The 23,165-nt window shown below is 43.2% G+C and overlaps 2 protein-coding genes across 4 annotated transcripts in view; one reads left to right on the forward strand and one right to left on the reverse strand.

Annotated features, from left to right (window-relative positions):
- The first annotated feature begins 14 nt into the window (after window positions 1–14).
- On the forward strand, window positions 15–4,408 carry gmnn (geminin DNA replication inhibitor). Its single transcript, XM_035621373.2, has 8 exons — window positions 15–157; window positions 716–1,209; window positions 1,553–1,624; window positions 2,447–2,548; window positions 2,653–2,806; window positions 2,894–2,976; window positions 3,445–3,555; window positions 3,661–4,408. The coding sequence occupies exons 3-8, from the start codon at window positions 1,568–1,570 to the stop codon at window positions 3,823–3,825; spliced, it is 672 nt and encodes a 223-aa protein (XP_035477266.1). The 5' UTR covers window positions 15–157; window positions 716–1,209; window positions 1,553–1,567; the 3' UTR covers window positions 3,826–4,408.
- Window positions 4,409–4,806: 398 nt separating this feature from the next.
- Window positions 4,807–23,165, reverse strand: part of ripor2 (RHO family interacting cell polarization regulator 2) — a 54,740-nt gene continuing 36,381 nt past the window's right edge. For all 3 annotated transcript variants that reach the window (XM_035621367.2, XM_035621366.2, XM_035621368.2), the window contains exons 5-22: window positions 22,815–22,838; window positions 22,414–22,467; window positions 15,222–15,371; window positions 14,851–14,914; window positions 14,483–14,526; window positions 14,091–14,216; window positions 13,563–13,711; window positions 12,548–12,677; window positions 10,941–11,690; window positions 10,350–10,534; window positions 9,754–9,916; window positions 9,502–9,634; window positions 9,188–9,349; window positions 8,727–8,900; window positions 8,193–8,395; window positions 8,011–8,094; window positions 7,702–7,792; window positions 4,807–7,388 (exon numbers count right to left, since the gene is read on the reverse strand). In XM_035621367.2, the coding sequence (XP_035477260.1) occupies window positions 7,288–7,388; window positions 7,702–7,792; window positions 8,011–8,094; window positions 8,193–8,395; window positions 8,727–8,900; window positions 9,188–9,349; window positions 9,502–9,634; window positions 9,754–9,916; window positions 10,350–10,534; window positions 10,941–11,690; window positions 12,548–12,677; window positions 13,563–13,711; window positions 14,091–14,216; window positions 14,483–14,526; window positions 14,851–14,914; window positions 15,222–15,371; window positions 22,414–22,467; window positions 22,815–22,838 (2,787 nt within the window). In that variant the 3' untranslated portion in view covers window positions 4,807–7,287. The remainder of the gene's footprint in view (window positions 7,389–7,701; window positions 7,793–8,010; window positions 8,095–8,192; window positions 8,396–8,726; window positions 8,901–9,187; window positions 9,350–9,501; window positions 9,635–9,753; window positions 9,917–10,349; window positions 10,535–10,940; window positions 11,691–12,547; window positions 12,678–13,562; window positions 13,712–14,090; window positions 14,217–14,482; window positions 14,527–14,850; window positions 14,915–15,221; window positions 15,372–22,413; window positions 22,468–22,814; window positions 22,839–23,165) is intronic.

Below are 23,165 nucleotides of genomic sequence, written 5' to 3' on the forward strand. Positions count from 1 at the left end.
CCAAAATGGCCGCACGGTCAACTATAAAGGCGTGACGTAGGTTGACACGTGACCCCACGAGAGAGAGAGAGAGAGAGAGAGAGAGAGAGAGAGAGAGAGAGAGAAAACAACAAGCTTCCTCGTGACTCGTGAGCTACAAGCAACACCGGGTCTGACGGTACACTTCCTTTGGGTTCCAGCACATTTGGGTGTAATATGAATACGCAATTGCAAAGCAGGCAACGAGGAAAAGACAAATTGACATCACAGTGAACTTAATTACGACAGAAATCAGGGGAATGAAAAAACTGAAATTGAGAATCCTTTGGCAGTGGGAGAAGGAAAGGAAAGGGAGATGGTAATACGGAGTGCAAAAGAAAGTGGGAGAGATGAGAAGTACAAGAAGAAGTAGAAAAGAGGAGACAATCATAACAAGACCCAGATGTGGGCATACTGGGCTTAATGGTACACTATTGAAAATGGGAAAACATTACTCAGGAAACTGTGACAATTGCGAGAAAGAGAAAACAATAGAACACATCATAGTACACTGTCAAAAATATGGGACTGAGAGAACATGACTCAGTCAGACCCTGAGAAAGCTGAAGATGAAACTGAATATTGTGGAAGATTTGTAGAACGAATGTCATAGTCATTTAATACAGTAACTCAGGGAAATGAAGGTGTTAGGGGGAATCTAATAATATTGTACGTTTTTGTTTTGTTTTGATTTTAGTGATTCTGATCCTCACTCCTTACCGGTTGGTGGCGGTAATGCGCAATTTCGTTTTTGCCAACCGCCATAAAGCAATAAAAAAAGAAGAAGAAGAAGAAGAAGAAGAAGAAGAAGAAGAAGACTCGTTAGCTTCCGAATGTGACTTTGAGAGACCTACTAAACCCCCCTGAGCATCAAATGGAGATAGTGGAAGCGGTCAGGGGTTTTATCTCTGCCACAGGATTACCCCTCTGAAAATGACGATACCTGGAAATAGTACCTAAACTGACCTATGAGAGGCAGCAATGTGCCACAGGCCTCTAGTCTGCCGGAAAGCCAGAAGAAGAAGAAGAAGAAGAAGAAGAAGAAGAAGAAGAAGAAGACGAACACTCGTGAGCTCATGAGCGGCGCCTTTACCACGTGACCGTGTGGGCGTATTTAAGCTGCTGGCGCGAGATTCCCAGAGGCAGAGAAGAGAATAGGCAGTTTCCGCGACGAGCCGGTCCTCGCCAACGGTAAGTCGATTAAACCTGTCTTCTTGTTTATTATTAGCTTAATTTACTTCTATATACACGTGGCGCACATTGAATATGACCAATCTTACATAACAATACGCTAGCTTCAGCTGAATTAGCTTATTTTTAACGGTAGCTGACTCCGTGAACTGGGAGAATGGCGACATGGTTACCATATTTATCGGGTCATTTTTAACTAGCAACTGAGGTCGAAATCAACATTTAAATTGTTTTTTCCCCCGAAATCGAGCAGTATCAGCCTATGAACTAGTCCGTGGCGTCTTATTCTGGCTGTTTTCGAATATCTCACTGCTGACGCCATGTTAATAATTGCCCCCATCAGGAGTCGTGCAAGAAAATGAGTGTCAGTGCGAAGCTTCAACCCGGCCAGCAGAAGTCCAATGAGAACATAAAGGTAAGCAATTTATTGCCGTGACGCTAGAAAATGTTCCCTGCGAAGTTAATGCACAACAATGGAATCATGTCGACGTGTTGCCATTGTTTTGCATGAATGATTTATCACACGGGTCAATGTACGTATAGTTAAGAGCCAGTGTAACTAGGCTGAGACCATGTCCTTTTAGGTACCTTTTTGTTTTATACTGGAACTCCAGTGGATGGATTATTAGAACATTAACAGAGGCATTTTATAGGTAACATCTGTGCTTTCCTTTCTAATTCAAATCTTTCCGTAAAAAAAGCCCTTTGGAGCAGATCAGTGTTTCATGATTGTATTAATGCAACTTACTTTTTGTCAGTATTGTGCTGAATGGCAAGATACTTAATTATATTGCAGCTGAATGTGAAGTAGTTTAAGGCATGGTCTCACATCAGCTGACACCGGCCAACATGATCACCGTGATAGGCATGAAACTCTATAGCATGGCTGTGAAGCAGTTGCCAAACATTAACAAACTGGTTCATTGGCTGCTCAGTAAAAGCTCCTTGAGGAGGAACTTTCCCACGGGGGTTGTTGAAAGACTTCGGCCCTGCCCCTGTTCCCACACCTATGGGCCTATTTCACATGGCAGCAGTGTTGTGAAGCCACTTCACTTACGCCACCTCCCATGGCGACGGTGTAACCAAGAACACAAAGTGATGCTAAACCCTGGTGAATGGAGGCTCTGAAAATGAGAACACGGGTCATGGTAGTTTCACATAGTCTTGATTTTCAACTGTCTCAGTTTGGGAAGAGGTAAGGATGTTGGAACTAACTTGTGTCCTTGATTTCTTCCAGAGTTTTTTCACACCATCTCAAAAGGCAATGGGAGCCCCCAGGCAAACCCTGCAGGTCCTCCAGGCCTCTGCAGTCAACAAAGAGTTTGGGAGGTCAGCTCAGGTATGCTGTGGCTTGTTACTGGAACTCATTTTGATCAAATGATCCAAGTAAACCATCATGTCTTAAACGTTAAAAAAATAACCCAACATCTGTTCTCTCTTTAGGCAGTAAAGGTAATTGCCAAACGGAAACAGTGGAGCACAGAACAAACCAGAGGTCCAAAGAGAGTGAAGGTTGAAGTAAAATCCACACAAACAGAAGAAACTCAGTGTTTGACTGATGGCATGTCCAATGAAGCCTATGAACTTATGGTCAAAGGTAGGATTTTTTTAAAATCTGCATGATTTATCACAAAATGGTGGTGAAATTTCAGTTCATCTACATCTTAAATATTCTCTCTTACAGAAACTCCGCCTTCCACCTACTGGAAAGAGGTAGCCGAGGAGCGACGGAAGGCCTTGTACAATGTTCTACAGGAGAATGAGAAGGTGAGTTAATCACTGAGAGGCGGCTAATGTTTAGCTGTCAGTTGAGCTGTTCCCACGCTCCCTCTCGGTCAACTTTTGTTGGCTTCAGTCCAGCTGGCACTAATAATTTTGATGTAAATCTGCCCTTTAACTTTTAAAATCAGTGAAAACATTCAAATTAATTATGCTGAAGGTGCCACTTCTGTTCAAATAAACCTCATTACTAGTCATTGATTAGCAAAGGATATTTTGAATATTTAAAAGTTTCGGCCTAGTTCTTATTCCATATATTTTTATTAATATATCCTTATATATATTTTTCTGAATATTTTAGTTTGATTCTAGTGCTGTAGTTTGTAAGGGGCATTGTATTGAAAGGATTACAAGAATCTATTAATTCCTGCTTGCCCATTGAGTCATGCTTTGTTTATCTTGTCTTACTCATTGAAGTCCATCATGCCTCATGAGTTTCTTTCTTTTTTCAACCAGTTGCACAAAGACATCGAGACAAGAGATGAACAGATAACAAAACTCAAGAGTGAGAATGAAGAACTTCAAGAGCTGGCGCAGCACGTCCAATACATGGCTGATATGATTGAGGTAGACACTTGGGCATTGCTAACGTGGTGTGATTTTGTGTACACAATAACATTATGATTTAATCACAGGCAAGTCTTAACCAGATGTATATCATGTCTTTTGTAGAGACTGACTGGGAAGTGCCCAGACAATCTGGAGGAACTGAAAGACATCGCCCTGGATGTGGATGATGAAGATGAAAGTGAAGTTGCAGGCCAGAGTGAGGATGAATATTCTGATTACTGTCAGAGTGATGAGGATGAGGAAGAGGCCCCTGCAGAGCAGGATTAATTGACAGAGCTCTTTGCTGGTCGTTGGACTTTGGCAGAAGCGGGTGATCATCCCTTTGAAGACTTTGGCTTCTCAAAGTAATTTTATGTCCTGACGTCATTGTAAAGCGTTACATTTGAACACGTGAACAAACGGATTTACTGTGGTTTTACTAAACTTGTCAACTCTTTGCCAAGAGAAGTGCTCAAAACTAGGCAATTTTTTTAATTTTTTAAGTGGCCAACTTTTTTGTATGTCAGTAGTAAAGCAATTGCAGAAGTAGCCTGGAAAATTGAATGCATGCTCCACTGGACCCCTGTGATTTATTTATATTTTAATTCGGCGTCTTTGTGCTTTCCCCAACGTCTGCAACGTCTTGATGGTCAGCAACCTAAAATCAATGACAGTAATGTGTTTTTCGTACTGATGGTCAAATGTCTGCAGGCAAGTGTTATTGAGGCAGTTGTGCTACACTCTGGTAGATGTGGCCTACTTGAAGTGGCCTTTAAGCGTTTTTGGTGTACATTGTAAAAATTGTTCAATGTTATGGCACAGCCATGTACATAAAGCTTGTGTAAAATAAACACTTCTGACTTATTTTAAATGTTGATGTTAATGGTTTTTAGGTGCATTCATCTAATGACTTGGTGAAATGTTGGAACAAAGTAGCACATTAAGAAGAATCATGTCTGAAAATATGATTTTTAAGTTACAAAAAACCTTCACTCCTAAAAACAAAAGTTTTATAAAGCTTCTCAAATTCCTCCATATAACTATAAAAGGTGGGTTTTTAATTTGTAGGCAACTGCTCATCTGATTGAAATCAACGTACACTTGCCAGGTGTATTGAGAACCAAAAAGTATCAGTGTAAGCAATCTATATTATCAGAAACCCTGCAGAGAAACGTCTACCTAATTTGAAACTTGCATGTTTAATATGAAAATCCAATGGTAATGTTAGACAGAAAAATAAGGAACTGAAAGAAATACACAATTTCGTTATTTCAATTATGCAAAAATAAAATTTATTGCAACTTCTGATGAGCAGAGTAAACGCTGCTAACCACAATGGAGAATAGTATGCAACTAACCGGATGAGTACAGAAGCTACTGACCAGAGATGGATCAAGATCAATTTTTAAACAAAAGTGTACAAAGTTATTCTTAAAAGCAGTTTCCTGATGATTAAACATGCACATTTTTGCCAACTTGTACTTTAGTGATTAGGAAACGATCATTCAAATCAACTTTGTAACACTTTAACCAAGTTTGTAAAAAGACAAAATCAACACTGAATGAGTGGGTGAATTAGATACTAGATCAAAATACTGTAACTGTACTAAAAACATGGACCATGTTTTGCAAAAGGTTGTATAGAAAAAAAAAGTCAGATTTAGTAACTTCACACATTTACAGATAATACAAAAGAAAAAATACATTTCATAGAAATATTACCACCTGTTTTTAATCAATATGGCTTTTGGACTAATGTAGCTAGATTCATATGTCATGGGTTTGTCTCGTTTTTTAAGTTGTGCTTCTAAAGAAAAGTGAGCATCCTGGCCAAAATGCCAATGTTGTATTGAAAATACATTCTCCAAGATGAATTATGAGATTTTAATAAAGGACAATTTTAAAATGAATTCTTCCTTTGGTTACAGTAATTCTAAGTCATAAAGAAATATTTCCTATATATAATATCCCATTTTGTTTGGGACCAATTAGGGAAAAGAAATCTATAACACTATTAGACTATGCGCAAATCTCTCCAAAATAATAATCAATATAATATAATTATTTCAAAATAAACTCCAATTTTAAGTTAAGCATACGATCCGTTGCATGGTAATAACATGGCGACCTTTATTAAACCAACTATATTTCAAATCCTAGACCTGATTCAAAATAGAACAAATATTTACATAATGTCACCTGCACTATAACAGTTAAACTTCCAAAGCATATTAAAATAACAAGGAGTAAATAATAAATAAGATGTGACAACAAATGTAAGTTTTAATGTCTCACTGGACTCAGTAGTACAGTTACAATGAGAAAAAGTCAAAATTAGATTAAGAACTCGGGTCAGCGTTCCTGGGTCAGGATGCAGGGAAACTAAGGAGACCCGAGACGAACCAAACAGAAAACTTCAATCTGCACCTTCCTCGTAGAAAAAGCTTCGTTCCTCGTCCTGCTATTCGCTCACATACTGTATGAATGTGCATTTAGCCAGAACCAAGGCAACACCTGTACTATGCCCTAAAGGATGATCAGGCCTGTACGGTTACTGAGAAAGTGCATTCTCAGGCTCCTTGAACTTAAAATTTATTGCCATCGACTGGCTCCGTACCTGGTAGGAAAAATACATTTACAAAAGAGCAGTTTTTGTGGAACCCGCCTGCTCGACCACATCAAGGCTCAGATGGTCAAAAGGCTGACGTTAGCAAATGTCTTCTTGTGTCAGCTATGTACAGAAAAATTGCACTTGTTCGACTGCAAGTATGAGAAAAAACTCAGCGCCCTAGGTTCACTCTCAGCTATCTCTCACTATCCGAATTTTGTCCTTTTTCTCCACGATTAAAACACGACTGAGGTCAAATCTGTCTCGGCACTGTAAACTGCTCCTTCACCACTTTACCTCACTCTCTCATCTCATCAGTGGTACTACCCACCACAAAACAAACCTTTGACCAAAGGAGAATCCCTGAAACTCAAAATGGAACGTACTAGAAAACAACTGAAAAATACATTTTGAATAGAACCGTACATAAATATTACACCGGCTGTGTAAATATATATGCCATATTTACACGCATTACAACAGTGCAAATCTTCTGAAAGCGTCAAAGACATCTCTGATGCAACTGGAACTTGAGATAGACAGTGATAACACAAAGATCATAGTTATTATATTGCGTGACACAACTGACACTGCAACAGCAAAGGGTGATAGTTAACCAGTGAATAAGTTGTGCATTGTTGGGTAGTGAGTCGACAGGTTGTGTGCAGTGTGAAGATGCGTTGGTTAGTTTCCAGTTTTCCAGTCTGTTTTGTAGCTTTCACTGGTTTTGTGTCCAGTCAAATCTGTGCTCAAGTTCAAACTTAATGTGACCTGTGTGCCTGGCTCAGAAAGCAGGGAGGGGGGTGTGCGGGAGTGGGGTGATGGAACAAGCATTGCGTGTGTGTGTGTGTGTGTGTGTGTGTGTGCGTGCGTTTTCGTATGCAGGAGGGGTATAGGTTGTGTGTCTTGGTGGTTAAGACAATCTGTTTGGTGTTAGTTCCTTTTAGGAGGCAGTATCAGTAAGAACAGTGATCCAATCAGACGGGGGTGCAGATCCTTTAGTGTCTTCCGATAAGCAGATCAATAAACTGATCAATAATCAACAGCCCAGGTGGCATGGTGTGCAGCGCGGCGTCACGCCGAGGAGGCGTTGCTGTCCTCGGATGTGTGATGCGTCATCTCTTCGGAAGTGGAGCGACGTCTCAGAAGGCCGTGGTGACGGCGTTTCCTCGTCTTGTGCCCAGACGGATCATTTCCCCCGGCACAGTGTCCAGCTGCTCATATGCCAGTCGTCCCTCCTCACCTTTGACGAACACAAACGTCGTCTATCAACTGAGTGACTCCAGGCAGCTTCCAGTACAAATAACTCACTATATCATATGATTACAGTTATATCCCTGTGCTGTTTAATTAGGATGATAAGAGAGGATGAGAGCTGAAGAAAACCTTGTGCACAACAAACTTTCTTGGTTTTACACCATGCTACATTTATATACATATTTTTATATATATATGGGGTGAGGTAGGTTGTGGAAGCTGTGTTCACAGTGTCATATTGAAATAACACTGACTCGTAGAGGCGTAGCAATTTGACCTCCATATATTTTGTTACTTACCAAATGTGAGCAGTGTTTCTATGGCGACGTGGCGAAGCTCCTCATCAGCTGAATCGCACAGCGCCACCACCGCCTTGATGCTCTCCACAGCCTGCAGACAGAAAGAAAAGGTCTCTTTGTCATGCTGACAAAATCCGCAGACAACACAGACAGCTGCCAAAGTACACAAAACAGTCCATGTTTTACTTTGATTGCGCGGGCACACGCACGCGCAGGCACGCACGCACGCACAATGTGTGAGCACTTCCAGCCCTGCTGTTGCAACTGGAAACCACTGTCACAGCTATGATAATGTGGGATGGCACTGACCTGCAGACGGCTGAGAGCTGAACAAGCCGCCCTCTGGCTCTGACCTCCAGCCTCCGACAGGGCCTGGGTGTAGCACTCCACAGCCTGTGAACACACAAACATTCAACCATGACATGCAGAATCAGTTAAAACTGAGTAAATGGTACAAACGGTACACCAGCGGCATCTTTAAATCTACACACCCTGGTCCTGAAGTAGCCGTGCGATGCCCCAGAGGAGAGGTAGTCAGCTGCGACCTTGTTGACCTGAGGGTCGTCTGCAGTGAGCAGGGAGGCCAGGGCCCCGAGGGTGCAGTTTTTAGGCCACAGGGACGACACAGGCACCACCTCCAGCTCCGCGAGACACCGAGAATGGTCCCCACTGCACAGAGCCTCCACGAACACGTCTGAGAATCAAACACAGTCGCACGTGAAAAAGCCTGAATCTACTGAGCTGTAACCTTTGAGCTAGGTAACGAGCTCAAAGTAAAAGGTTCGAGCTTGTAACCGGAAATTCAAATGTTTTAAATTAAAATTTGGTCAAAAGAGTAACAGTAAACAGTTTAGCATATTATTACATCAAGCATTTATATTTCTATTCAGGTGGATAGCTGCAGGTAGAGATCTATGTTATGCAGGAAAAAATAGGGGTATCGGCTTAAAATCACTGTCAAAGTTATCATGGGACAAAGCCAACAAAAAAACAGAAGTGAGCATGCAAGTATCACTCTTGTTCACCTTCTCTGGCCAGGTGGAGCAGGTGTGTCTCCATGTCCTGAACCTCATGTTGCAGGATGTAGTTGTGGAACTGAAACACGGTCAGGACGTCCTGGGACAGAGCAGCGGCAGGAGGACTTTGTGAAGTCACCAGGTCGCTCCTGTCAACCATCTCACCCACTACGACACCAATCACTGCAGAGTGAAAGCAAAGAAAATCAGCAAATATTCAGAGATTCCCGGCCAATTGCGACATTTGCACTGTGTTTTAATCTTTTATCAGCGGTGGTATATGCTCAGCAACTGCAGTGATCTAATCTCCTCCCTCACATTTAAAATGGTTACTGTAACACAAACCCAAACGAGTGATTCAGTTGAAACTTAACATTAGTTAAAAACAGGACTGTGTTGCCAATCAGATGACATTTTTATCACAACCTCTGGTCTGATTGCAGAAAGAAAATAAGGACGAGCCAACCAACCCGTGTCAGCGCTGTGTGGGTGTCTCTCCTGCAGCACTGTTGTGTAGAGCTGGTTCATGTGTTTGAACACTCTGTCCAGTGTGGTGTGGAAAAGTCCTGCAGACCCGCTGCACTCGGACCACAGAGTCATCAGCTCTGGGCGCTCTGCGAGGCCCGGGAGAACTGAGAGGAGGGCGGAACACAAGGACAGAGGCTACAAACCCTCCAGCCACAAAATCTTTTGTGTATGGTAATTCTTTTTCATACATTCAGACTGAGATACTGTTGCTTCATACAACATGTAGTATACCAATAAACTGATTGTTGGTACTTACCATCGGCGGCAGATGTAATCGCTCCAAGTCTGTCCACACTGATCTCTGCCAGTTCTTCTAACAGCTGAGTCTGTGCCGACAGTTTGAGGAGCAGACTGCGACGCTGCCACCCCCCTGCCCCGTTCGTCAACAACTGTCGATAAATGAAGAATCAAAAGGCACGTTGAACAAATTTGGGTTATTTTTACGTTTTGATGTTGCCAAAATGAAACATTTAAAAGATTCTTTGTGCGATGTCAGAGGGAGCTCTACCTGTATGAGGTGATTACAGTACTGCAGGTGGATGACGATGGCCACGTCCAGGTTCTCGTTTCCAGTTGTAAGTGGCAGGGGGCTTCCGGCAACGCTGTTGCCCACCCCGGTGTCTTCTGTCAGGGCTTCGCTCAGGTGTCCTCTGGCCTCTGGATGCTGGCCCCTGAGAGGTAAACATCAAACCAAGAGTCACAACCGAGAGGCGGCCGTGCCACAAATCTCCTGTACTTGTTGTCAAATATTTTTCAATTATGTGCTGCTATGCTTTAAGATTATGTTCAGTCAAACGCTAAAATATGAGAACGGAATCCAGGCTGAGATGTGTTTTTGCAATCAAATGAGCTGCAGTCCTCTTTTGAAAGAATAAAAACCTTCAGATGCTTCTGCTATTTTTGTACATAACTGAAAAAACCTTGTGTTGATCAGAAGGCTATTCGTTGGCCATCACAACCTCAGATGTCCTACCTCAGCTCTCACAGTGATTTCTGGTATGTGACATCCTTTTATGTTCCAACTCAAAAACTGTACCATGCATACATTTGTCAATAAGATGGCTTGGTACAATGACAAAATGTCTCACTCTGTCTCCCACTCACCCGATCCTCTCTCCATCTGCATCAAAAAGCGGAGACCTCTGTGGGGGGATGCCGAGGACGGCACTGTCGTCTCCAGTGTCCTCGTCATCGAAGTCAGACGTGTTGAGGAAGTCAAAGCTCTCCAGGGCGCTCTCCACCGTCAGGCTGAGGCTGGATGATCGGCTCCTGTGGCCCGGGAGACGACACTGTAGAGGGAAGATAGTGGGTCAATGATCCTTTACTCATATATACTCAGATTATATATACTAAGCTTTTCATTTTTAAGTGGATTTGTCATTCATATATAGTATATTTTCTGTACCATGTTCAGTTGAATGGCTGTGGATATTTCACGTTACATTTTTATCAAAAATGACATCTAACTCTTGATTTGCCAAACCAAGTGAATTAAGGGAATTTTATTGGTGTCCAATTGTAATTGGTGGATTTATAGAAAGTACTAATAAGTATGTGACAAGGGGAAGAAGTTAAGTGTATAATGTAAATAGTTAAAATGTTTGGCAACAAAAAAAACATTTCTTGAAACAACTAGAAATGTCTTTGTTCATCTTCCTCAAGTGTAAATGTAAAACACTTTGAGGGTTCAGTCACCTTGAGCAGGTCCTCCAGGCGCATCACTTCCTGTTCCAGGTCCTGCAGTTCTCGGCAGCGGTGAGTCAGTGACTCCAGCCTCATCAGCAGGCTGTGGATGGCCTCCTCCAGGCTGCTCTCCAGGAAGGCCCTGCTCCCCTCTCCGGCCCAGCTCAGGCTCCCTCCACCCTCAGTAGAGCTCCCGACGGGTGGCATGATTTCAGAAGACGTCAGCCTTTTCACAAGCTGCCGGGTCAGGCTTCCGGCCTCCTCCGTGTCCAGTTCTACAGGTTTCAGTTCGTCAGCATGATCCAGGAAAACATCTTCTGGAGCCACTGTAGACAGGTGGCCGTCAGAACACAAGGACAGGGCAGCTGAACCACAGTTGGAACCAGAATTTCGCTGGGACTCTGTGCGCTCCCACTCCGAGTCCTCTGCCACGTCAGCTTCATCACTGGCGAGGCTGCCACTGGTGCCCCTACTTCCTCTACTACCCGTCTCCCCATCCTCTTCATATTCCTCCTCCTCTTCCTCCACTAAATGCTCCTCTGCGATGGAGTCCTCTCTTGTAGGGAGGATTTGTGTAGGTAATGGTTCTGTTTCTGGCGGAGTGACGGTGATCTCTGGGTTGGACTGGCTGTGGGAGTGGGAGCTTGGGGCGGGGCTGGGGCTGGGCGTGGAACCAGAGGTGTCGGAGAAGGCGAAGGAGAGACGTTTGCATTCAGCCAGGCCACAGCCGCCATTTTCAAAGACTTCATCTGGTAAAGTGGACTGAGAGAGGAGACAGGAGTGTTAATATGTGGAAGAGAAAGACTGCGATATGGCTTGAAATCAGTGCATGAAAGAAAGAAAGTGCAAGTAAAATATCTCAAACTTTTTGAGATATTTTCTCAAACTTTTCTCTACTAAAAGACCAGATCTGTGCAAACAAGATAAAATCCCAGTAAAGTAAATCTCAGCAGAAAAACACAAGAAGAACACAGGCAGCTTAACGCATGTCATGCAAATAAACATGCAAACAGCCACACGTGGACAAGCCCAAGTGTGTTCACACCAGCAGAGGAACACCCCCCCGTCATGTCAGCAAGTCAGGGGGCACACGAGAGTCGGGTTAGGGGGGTCAAGGGGCCACAGCACACTCACATAGACCTCCAGACTGGATTTGGGCCTTGGCCGAAGCGAGGCCAGGTCACCAAACGAGCGACTGCGCCTTAGCTTCTCTAGCAGGGTGTCTCGGAGCATGTGCAGGAAGGAGAGGCGCTGGCGTTCCACGGGATATGGCCGCCACTTCTTTACACAATGCGCGCAGGCAAATGGGACAAGGTGTTGGGTATTTGAGTGGGGGCAGGTGAGTGGGATACAGGAGGGATGGATAAACGTGTAAAGTGGGACAGAGTGTGGGAAAAGGGGATTTGATGTGGAAATGCAAAGTGGAGGGGGATAGCAGGGAAATGGGTTAGGGGTTAGTTAGGAGCAGGGCTAGCATTGTTTACATAAGCATGATGCATCAATAGGAGAAACTGTGAGCCTCAATCAAAATTTCCTTAGAACTACAAATACCCTAGAAAAAAAATGACTGTCCCCCACCATAACAATGACGCTTAAGGAGACGTGTGTGTTGGACTCACAAAGAAGGAGGTGTCCTGGAAGGTGGGCGTCTCCGGCGTTCCCTGGCTGTATATCGACACCCGTCTCTGGAGAGCTGTGGCTTTGCTCACGTTGCCCGACGACAGAGTCAGATCCTCGACATCGAAGGGGCTTGATGGGGGGGATGGAAACAAGGCACTTAATGTGACTGCACTATGATTTAACAGTGCCTACCCACTGTCTAAGTGATGTCATTCATTTGGTGTTTTCACAGGGCAGGATTTACTGTCATAGGTACTGCAGTTACATTAAGATGTTTCTCCACCAGATGGCAGTAAACTACAAGTGATGTAGACACTGGATTTGTAGCTACACTAATATCAGCAACTTCATTTTAAATGAACAAAAGGACAGTCCAGGAACAGACAAGGATCAAAGGAGTTTACAAACTGAATTTCACAACCCTGCTACCCAGCAGTGATGCCATCAGGAGTGTTGAAAGGCTCATCAAAATGGATTTGACTATAATCAATCTAACAACTATCTCCTTCATACATTGAAAAGAAAATATGCTTCACCCACTGAAGGTTTGCTGAGTGACAATGAAAACAAATTAATCTCCACTATCTTTTAGAAGAGTCACAAAATCATAAATTATTTCGGTTTCTCAGTGACATATCTATCTCGCTAATTAATATTTATGTAAATATCAACAAATACTTTTGGCAAATCTACCAAAAATTTGGTGATTAAATGTGGGAAGGGCAGAGCGGCTGGGCTCAGCTTTTACTCCTCTGCTAATTCAGATGCATAAAAAAAATATTAAGCAGACTGATGAAACTGCTTCTCAACCCGTTCTCATTAAATGAAATGTCCAGGCAGCCTGATGAACCCCTGTTGCATGTTACATCCCCACATTTCGTCTCTGTCTAAACAAAAAGATAGACACACACCACACTTTTTCTTCCCAGATTAAAAAGTGATCAACTTCATACATACAGAATGACTATAAAAAAAATCGGTGTTTTAAAAAACATGACTTGAGAGTCTACTTACTACCACGTGACCTCCAGGTTGAGTTTAATGGTCCCCAGGTCGTTGACGTCCACAGCCACCACCTGAGGCATGGCGGTAAACAGCTCCTTGGTCTCGCAGATCACACTGCCCACCAGCATGTGATTGGCCAGGCCCTTAAGCTCGGTCACCTGAATGGATCACAAATCAAGTTTATTAACTGGATGTGAAGTCAGGTGATTTTTGATGGATTGCTCAGATTTTGTGTATCATCCTATATACCCTGTGCTATCATTAGATCAGAAAGAGACGTGTGTAGTTTACAGATTAAAAAATCAAGAACACCATCAATAGTCAATCGTCTGAATGACACATACCAAGGAGTAAGACCGAGCTCTGGTAAATAGGATATTCATCCCGTAATTAAAATGTCCGGTTTGTTTTTTCCACAATATTCAAAAACTCAGAAATTTTCAATCATCTTATATGAAGAGGTGTCGACCTCATATGTGTGAAGCTGGAGCACCGTATTTTATGCACAAAACTCGGCTATCTGGGTTTCCACAGTACCTTGATGTTGATGAGGTCAGTGATGAGAGGCATGAAGATCATCTCGTCTCCATCCCAACTCTGTCTGGAGTTCACTTCAATCCTCCCCTTCAGCTTCCACCTCTGACGACCGTAACGCATGAAGATCTGAAGAAAGGAAAGAGACGGCATTGAAAAAAAACTACTACAACAACAACAACAACTACAACAACAAAACTAATAAGAAACATTGTTCAATACCACAGGGCAGGATGGACACATCTTATTCTACCATTTCATTCGCTGGGAACCAACAAACTCCAACTAAAAGCAAACTAAAAGTATGAAACTTCCTTTATCCGAACAAAATTACTTGACTGAGTGGTTTTGCTAAATTTTACACATACAACCCCCCACCCCCATCCCCAACTTGCCTCATACTGGTCTCCTGGACAGAGTCTTGCAAAGCCTGCCAATCCTGTCAGAGCGAGAATGAAGTAACGGACATGGTAAGTCTGAGCTGAACAACCTCTTTAGTATTTTACTGGGTGATTGACAATGACTGACTGTGTAAGTGTTCAGTTGAGTGTCTCACTAGGGGTTTTAATATTTTCTTTTTGTCTGGATCAAAGCTAAAAGGTAGGTGGTGTAGTGAATGTGGTACTGTGCACCGATTAGTCGTCAGCTCAACACCAAAACATTCTTGTGAAAATTCTTGAAAGAATGCTTCCTACTTTTAAGATAAATATCAGCAGTAAACGTGGTTGAAAAGCTTTTTCCCTTTGAAGAATTCTTATCTCACCTTTCATTTTGATATGAAACTCCCCAAGCAGGTTCTCCAGTTCCCCCTCGAATGTGCTCATGTTCTGGAGAGGAGACAAAGATAAGATTGATTACATAAACAGTGCTTTTGTCTCCCAAGATAAGAACAACAATAGTAATCAAGTTATCTCGAGGGACTTTGACAAAGCCAGTCAACGCTGCACTAGAGCGGAGGCGGGGCGGCTGCTCTAAGCCGTCAGGACAGGTGACGACGTGTGTGTGTGTGTGTTACTGTTGCCGCCAGGTCATTCTGCAAGTATGTGACTTAACATATTAGTGTTTACAAATCAGTGAAACATTATTTTCACGCCTATTTCCCACTAGTACTCCCCGCACGCTGTATTCCAGTACCTCAGTGTATTCCTTGTACCGACGGTTGACCTCTGCGATGCTCTCCTTGGTGCCTTTCGTGGAGGGAGAGGAGGAGAAGGCCTGCTTCATTCGGCTGGCGCCTTCCCTCAGACGGCTCTGGATGCAGAACGCCTCGTACAGCTCATCCACCTGAGTGCGCACACAGAGTCCCTCCATCTTTAATAAATGTGCACACTTTTTTGTTCATTCGTGCGTGCGGAGGAGATGGATAGAGAAAACCTCTGCACTAATGAAATGAAACAAGTCTTTAAAAGTTTGAAACACTCCATACATTACATCAACACATCCCTGGGCAGAAAGCAAACTCCCTAAAATCTTTCAACTGCCATCTAAATTATTCTGGATGTGTTCACATCTCACTGGGATTCGTTCAAGGACGCCCCAACGACGCAGCTTTAGGCTCCTGTGGTATTCAGTCACCCAGCGCTGATGTTACTTATATATCAACGGGTGCTCAACAAGACCAAAAATAGGCACTGTTGAGAGGAAGACAAGACGTTCTAGAACAACAGGCTCCTGCGTGACTGTGTTCACACTGCAGAAAGAAAGAAACAATGAAAGGAGGCGATAGAATGATAAACTGCAGGCAGCAAAGGAACAAAAATGACACGTTTAGACAGAGAGACACTCATTAAGCGAGACAAGCAGATAAGCGAGTCCTGAACGGAACTGACAGTGAAGCAGATACAGCTGGTATGCATCCGTGTAACCGAAGCCTCCACTGGCAGCCACTTGTGCCGTCCCAGTCTGCGACCCCAGTGGGACACTCCCAGAGCGGAGGAACAACAACAGACGGCGTTTAGAGCTCATTCGAAGACGCATGTCCGACTTCAGTCTCCAGCACCAGTCTCATCAGACCCAAACCCGCAGGGAGAAGGAGCGACTCAACGCCCTGCCTTCTCACTGTGGGCGGTGGAGTGTCGGGAGTTTGAGCTGGTGAGAAATCATTAAGAACGGATGATAGCGTAACCAACTGTCAGAAAAAACATTTTGTTTTTCCTTTTTATTTATATATCTAATGGTTTTACTATTTTTATCATTTTATTATTTGCTGTCATCATCTCATTATTTCAGGATATCTTATTGTTTCTGTTATTGTTCTTTAGAAAATACTTATTAAAAAAACTATATAAATCAAGTTATAATAATGTGGCATAGAATGATCCAATTTATGATCTAATTTAAGAGCATGAGTGTTATCAGGTATCAATATCTGACACTTTTGCTTGTTATTGTCTTTGTGCACACTGTAAGTGCTATAATTAGTTTTTGTATACTTTTGTACAGCGAGTGTCGAAATCAACCCTGTACAAAAATAAGCCCAAAATACTTTGAAGTTATTATCAATCACAACTTTTGTCTCTGAAATCAAAGTTAAGTGTCCATCAACTCTCCGCAAACAGACGCAAATGGGACTTGAGGAGATTTAAATACTGCTGAGTCACTCGGATTTGTCCCAGAAAGTGCCGTCCATCAGCAGTCCAGGTTTTTTTCCGGGTTCCCGAATCCGCGTATGATCGAAATATGGCAGCCGGGCAAAACAAAGCACCTCTGGCGAGAATCATCAAAGGGGAAACATTGCAGGCTGCCTGACGAGAGCGCTGAAATATTGATGCCGCGCGCTGTTTATTGCACTCATTAGGGAGCAGTGGGAGAAAATGGGCTCCTTCCGTCCTAACAGCTTCTCCCAGTGTTTGTTTGTGTATCTTTGTGTCTGAGCCGAACCCCGTCAGCATGTTTGTGAGAGAGCGTGTATTCAGACATGTTTACATGTGTGGGCTCAGGAAGGTTTTTACGGTAAAAAAAAAAAAAAAAAAGGGAAAATGGTTTGCATTTTTTGTTCAGGAGGACGGGTGATGTAGCAACAAGCAGGCTCATCCCAACAACTCCACCTCAAACCAAGCAGCCCCCCTTCAGCCCCCTCCGCCCCGACAGGGACCCAGCCCTGTCTGGCTCTGGCATGTGGTGTATGTGGCGGGGCTGCAGCAGCTGAGCTGATCCGAGCCGAGCCGAGCCGAGCCGAGCTCTACAAAACTCTCCAACCACAACTCTTATCCTCAGCTCTCTGACTGGTGTAGAGCCGGTTTCGGAGCTCACACTCGACCAGCTTTTAAACATTCGCTGCAACAAAACAAAGGAGATCATGAGCAGTGGTGGATGGTGATGAGGCCGAGACGCAGTCAAAAGAATCACATTTGTCCAAGTGAACTTTGGTGCAAATTAAGTCGAGCTATTCTAGTTATTCCTTTGGAGAAAACTGAACCTCCGTGACAAAACGGGTCCCTCTCAAACTGCAGCTGACGAACAGTGCTCACTCCACTCAGGCAATCGGTAATTACACCATCATAAGCTGATTAAGCTCATTTTTGTCCCTAATTACAATGGCCTCTTGCTGCCTTCAAGGAAAAGTTCCTTTTGAAGGTCAGCCAAGCGCCACTCCAGAGGACAGCCATCAGCATATTGCGTCGCCTCGGGCACATTTCACCCCAGAAACTGAGGGAACGGAGCCAAAACACAGACAAAGAAAAGAGAGAAACCTGAGCAAAGGCATACATATGAAAATACACACACTTCCTCAGCAGACGAGAGAAGTTTCTGAATCTGTGAGGAATTCATTCATTTGGGATCTCACAATCCACATGATGATTTCAACACAAGAAGTAGTGGTAAAATTATTAGTCTTTGATAGGTTAGAAATTTTATTTGCAACAACTTAAATAAAAATGCCCAAATTGAATAGGTTGCAGCTTCTTATATGCTATTATTGGCTGGGTTCTCTTATAGCACAAAAAGCCCCATCAAAAGGAAAAAGCATGGCGTTCTTTGTCACCAATGTGCTAATTTAAAGGCCTTTCAATGCAAACCCAAACCTGCAAAGACACATATCCCCCCGAAAAAACTAAAACAAAACCCCCCAGACATCTGAAGCTTCTCAATTAACTTTTACCAGATGTTAACAGATATTAAATGTAAATATATTCTGAATCAAGTCCTCATTTGGGTTCAGAGTCCCTGTATTAATTACCAGTTCATGGGAGGACAAAAGACTGAAAGACTCGCAGACCCAGTGAGCAAAATCTCTATTGAGAAATCAATTATCCCCAGAATGCGGATTAATACAGTTTATTAAGGGTGAAATTATATTTTAGCCCCGTTTCTGGTTTTTATAAGTGCATCCTAAGATAAGCCTTGTAAATACTAAATAATAACACTTTGTGATTTGACAGTGAGGTGGTTTTTATTAAAAAATTACTGGGAGTTTTAAAGGATTGTCTCTGTTTCAACTGTACATCTGGCTTTAAACTGTGGGATTTTAAATATGAGTGGAGGATCTTTAGGATATGGCAGGAATCCTCTTAAGATATGACCATTATCCTGAACCATAGGATAACACACACTCACACACACACGCACACACTTTCTGCCAGGGGGTGAGTGATTATAAGTAGATTAAAACAGGCGGGCCACATCAAACAGCATCAAACACACAAGCCCCTCTCCGGGGATTTGTGGGCGTGTGTGTGTGTGTGTGTGTGTGTGTGTCAAGATTAGCATTCAAGGGGAGAGGAAAGCAAAAAAAAGCCCTGTAATAAAAAATAATCACATGCAAAGTATTCACAATCATCTCATGGCACACACACACACACACACACACACACACACACACACACACACACACACACACACACACACACACACACACACACACACACACACACACACACACACACACACACACACACACACACACACACACACACACACACACACACACACACACACACACACACAGGATTTCTCTCTTTTGGGGGAAGAGGATACGTCTGGCAGCCTGTCTTCTCACTTTCAATCTCTTGTCGCTTGTCTCTTTAATGATGCCCTGCTGATACTGGTAGCCAACACAAGCACACACCCACCCACACACTGAAGACCCTATCCCATGCAGGATATCATATGGGTTATATGGTGCCACCTGGTTCTTCTGTGTGCCAATTATGGCTTGGACACCAGAAACACCAGAAACATGAACAAAAGAGCAGGCAGATGTGAGTCCCAAACGCACATGCATGCACGCACACACGCACACACACACACCATGCTGATGGATGAGTGTTAAGTCTTCCCCCACGGCAGCTGCCTAGCACAAAGAGACGTGCGCAGGCCTGAGCACAAACATGATAAAAGTACACACACTTGCTGTAACTCACAGCTGCTGAAACACTAAACGTCATCTCATAGCTGCTGATTGATTAATTGTGAGGATATTTTTTTGCCGTCCTGTTCTGAGATGCGGTGAAGTGGTACATGCTGCCTTCACACCAAATTACTGATGCACAAATTACATTTAGGACAGTGATATATTCTTAGTGAAATGACAAATATTTGACTGATCATCTAACGTTCATTTTACACCCATTCATTCCCATATCGTGTGTCCTGCACACAGGGGTTCATTGTTGCCCATTTCCTAAATGTGGCAGCAGCTATTTATCTCTGAAGTGCTCGCCACAGAAATATACAGGTGATGAGGGCTCCTTCTTCCCCTTACAAAGGCTGGTTAGCACACCGCACATAATGTACTTCCCTTTGCCTTGTTCTTCTGATCTGGCAGGGCCACAATAAGTCTGCTGAAAGCCTTACAATGCTCACATAAACCAACCTGAAATTGGGTTTTTGAGACAGATGTAGATATTTGGAGGTTTAAAAAATCTGCGAATTTGTCAATCTTGACAGGATCCCTTGTTCAACAAAACATGCCACATAACTGAAAGATATACAGTAAACTTAACTGTCTGAAAGCAACTGATAACTGCGGATAATTCTGTAGAGACTGATACATGAAGAACCAGCACATGCATTATTAAAACACCCTAATAGATGGATTAGCAATTCACTGTAAGTGCTACAGCATCTTTGTGTGTGTTCATTTCCTGACCTCAGTGCTTTTGTGGTAGATGAATGCTCTTAGCTGGACACTCACTTGATATCTATCTGCTGAGGTTGGAAATGGACCTGTCCTCTGCACGACTATGTATGTGTGTGTGCGTGTGTTTGTGTGTGTGTGTGTGTGTGTGTAAAAGGAAATAATTGTTTACGTGGCATCAAGGGTTGCCAGTGCACTTGGCAGCGGTATAAGTTTTTGTCATGAATCCAGCTTGCATTTCCTCTGCCCTATTTGAGTTCATGCTTAAATCACAATTTACTTAAAATATGTTTTTTCTTCAATTTGACAAAACCTGATACTGAATCTAAAAGTAGGGATATATACTAGATTGCAAGCCTTTGTGCACAGAAACTCCTGGGATAAAACTACAACACAGATCCAAAGAACAATAATCAGTAGTTGTGATGTCAATTCTCAATCCAATCAAAGATAAGATCATTTTTAGAACCATTTTATCCCTAGTATAAAGAACATGCACGCAGTCAATGAAGATGAAGGTTTAGCAAAGGAGCGCTGGTGTATATTTAGAATGAAAGAACACAGCAGGTTCTAGATTTAACTTTTTAGTTGTGCTTTGACTTTTGAGGCTTTTTACCTCACTGGCAGGATAAATCAGTCACTGCTGCACTATTTCAAATATTAACAAGTGCATTCAAATCTATTTTTGAACAGAGACGCAACGAACTGAGGAGCCTCAGAATCGTGTTGGATGTTAAAGAGAAAGCATCCTGTGATGAATCTGGGTGTTTTTTTCTCTCTCGCAGATAGAGACGACCTCACCAATTTAAAAAGTGACTCATCAGACCTTCACTCAATGTTCCCTCCATCACTTCCTCTCCTCCTTTTCGTCTTTAAGGACCATATTAATTGCATCTCACTGTAGCCTAGTAACTGCCCTGACCCAGATTCACCGTTGCCATCAAACCCTTCAGAGACGCTTGTTAGCCACAAATGTTTCCAAGGACCATCTCTTTGTCTTCTGTCATATTGTGTACGTGTTTGTTTTTTGAACATCTCAAGGTTTTAGTCTGTCAAGATGTATGTGAACATAATGGGTTAACATCACCCAGTAGATGTCTCCCCAAAGCTCTTCAGGAGTTCAAAGGCTCCATCTAGGGTAACCATGGTTACCCTTGGAGCTGCACTGTTGTTTGGGCATGTGTGTTCTGATTGCCTGCTGTCACGTCCAGAGTTGACGCACAGCGAGGGTTGGCCATTACCGGACTTGAAAAAGGGGATGTGGAGGAGAAGTCACACAGCCTTGCATCCTTGCGGGGGATTAAGTTCCCCAACTGGCAACCTAGAAAAGACTACAAAGGACGACATGGGGAAGAAGTTTCTCTACCTGGTGGGGATGTTTTTGCCTCAACCTAGTGGAATCGGCCCTACTACATCAACACATGAACCTTGAGAAGAACAGGAACATCAGTCTAACCTGGGAGCAAAAATCGCTCCTGAAGCTAAATTGAAAAGGCCAATGTGTGGTACATTACTGCAAAACTTAAGCGGGCAAATAACGACGCATTGTTTATCAGAAGGAGAGATTAAATGAATAGTTCAAAATTTGGGGATAGGTGCTTCAAAGGATCCAGGGGTGTATCCTTCCCAGCCCAACCTATCCCAGGATTCATTTCGCACTGGTGACGAACTTTCTCATACTCTGGATACTTTGCAGCTTCCTTGCTAGGCGACAGCGGTGAGGGCGGAACACGTTGACGACAGCAAAAAGGAAAATCTGCAGTGGACCAGACTGTCTCCTTTCGGTTAGGCCTTCGTGGTCTACACGGCCTGACAAAGACCACCTGCCTTCGTCGACTGCACAGACCGCATACCTGAACTGGGACACATCTGCTTTTCACCTGCATTCCAATTAATGCAAATCAAAGTGAACCCCCAGCTGGCTGAAGCTTCATATTTGCCGTATAGATACAGGGGTCAATATCCTCATTCAACTCTCCCATCGTATTTCTCAAAATGTGAAACTATCAAATCAAATATGCACCAGCGCTGTGGTTCTTGAGTGGCCGTGTGAATGCCAGAGATGTGGAGAGGCTTTGTGAAAGAAGCTATTGAGATGAAACATCCTCAACAGCGCACACAGGACACAAATCAGACTGCAGACTCAGTGCTGAGCCCAGACAGTTTATCTGGCATAGAGACCAAAAAAACAAAAAAACACAACAGTCCTGAAAAATATTCTGTCATCACACACACACCAGTGTTTACCTTGCTCATGTGAAACTCCAGACGTCTCATGTACCGCTCAATGGTTTTGATTTGCTGCAAAAAGAAGGACACAGCACAAGATTTACTGCTGCTCATGGGAACGTGTCTACATATGCATTACAGATGTAAAAATAATGATTTGTTTTGTCCATACCATAGGATGTAATGAGGCACAGTTTGCAATACCAGCCCATCAACTACTTCACCCTCTTTGATCAATTTTTCCTACTTTATTACTCAATCCCTTCAGCCCCTCACTTCACTTCCCTCCTCCCTCCTTTATTCTGCCTTCAGCTGTTTTTTCTCCCTCCTTTCAACTCTTTTTCTTTTACATCAAAGATTCCCCAACACATACCAAAGTCAGTGGTTTATACAGTAGATCCTCCCCTCCATCAACTCACCTTGTCAAGATCGTACAGCACTCCCTGGAGAGAAAACACACACACACACACACACACACACACACACACACACACACACACACACACACACACACACACACACACACACACACACACACACACACACACACACACACACACACACACACACACACACACACACACACACACACACAATTACACGCTTGGTACAGGAGAACAGCATAGAACACGGTGCATAAGTAATGCAAAGCAGACAAGAGTTGTTTGACATCCAGAAAAGATCCTATTAAACACTCAGTGACTGTGTGTGTGTGTGTGTGTGCGTGTGTGTGTAGCAAATTGTAGCAAATCAAACTGTGTCTGCCATGT

This window comes from Scophthalmus maximus, chromosome 22 (assembly GCF_022379125.1).
Source record: "Scophthalmus maximus strain ysfricsl-2021 chromosome 22, ASM2237912v1, whole genome shotgun sequence".
Classification (NCBI taxonomy): Eukaryota; Metazoa; Chordata; class Actinopteri; order Pleuronectiformes; family Scophthalmidae; genus Scophthalmus; species Scophthalmus maximus.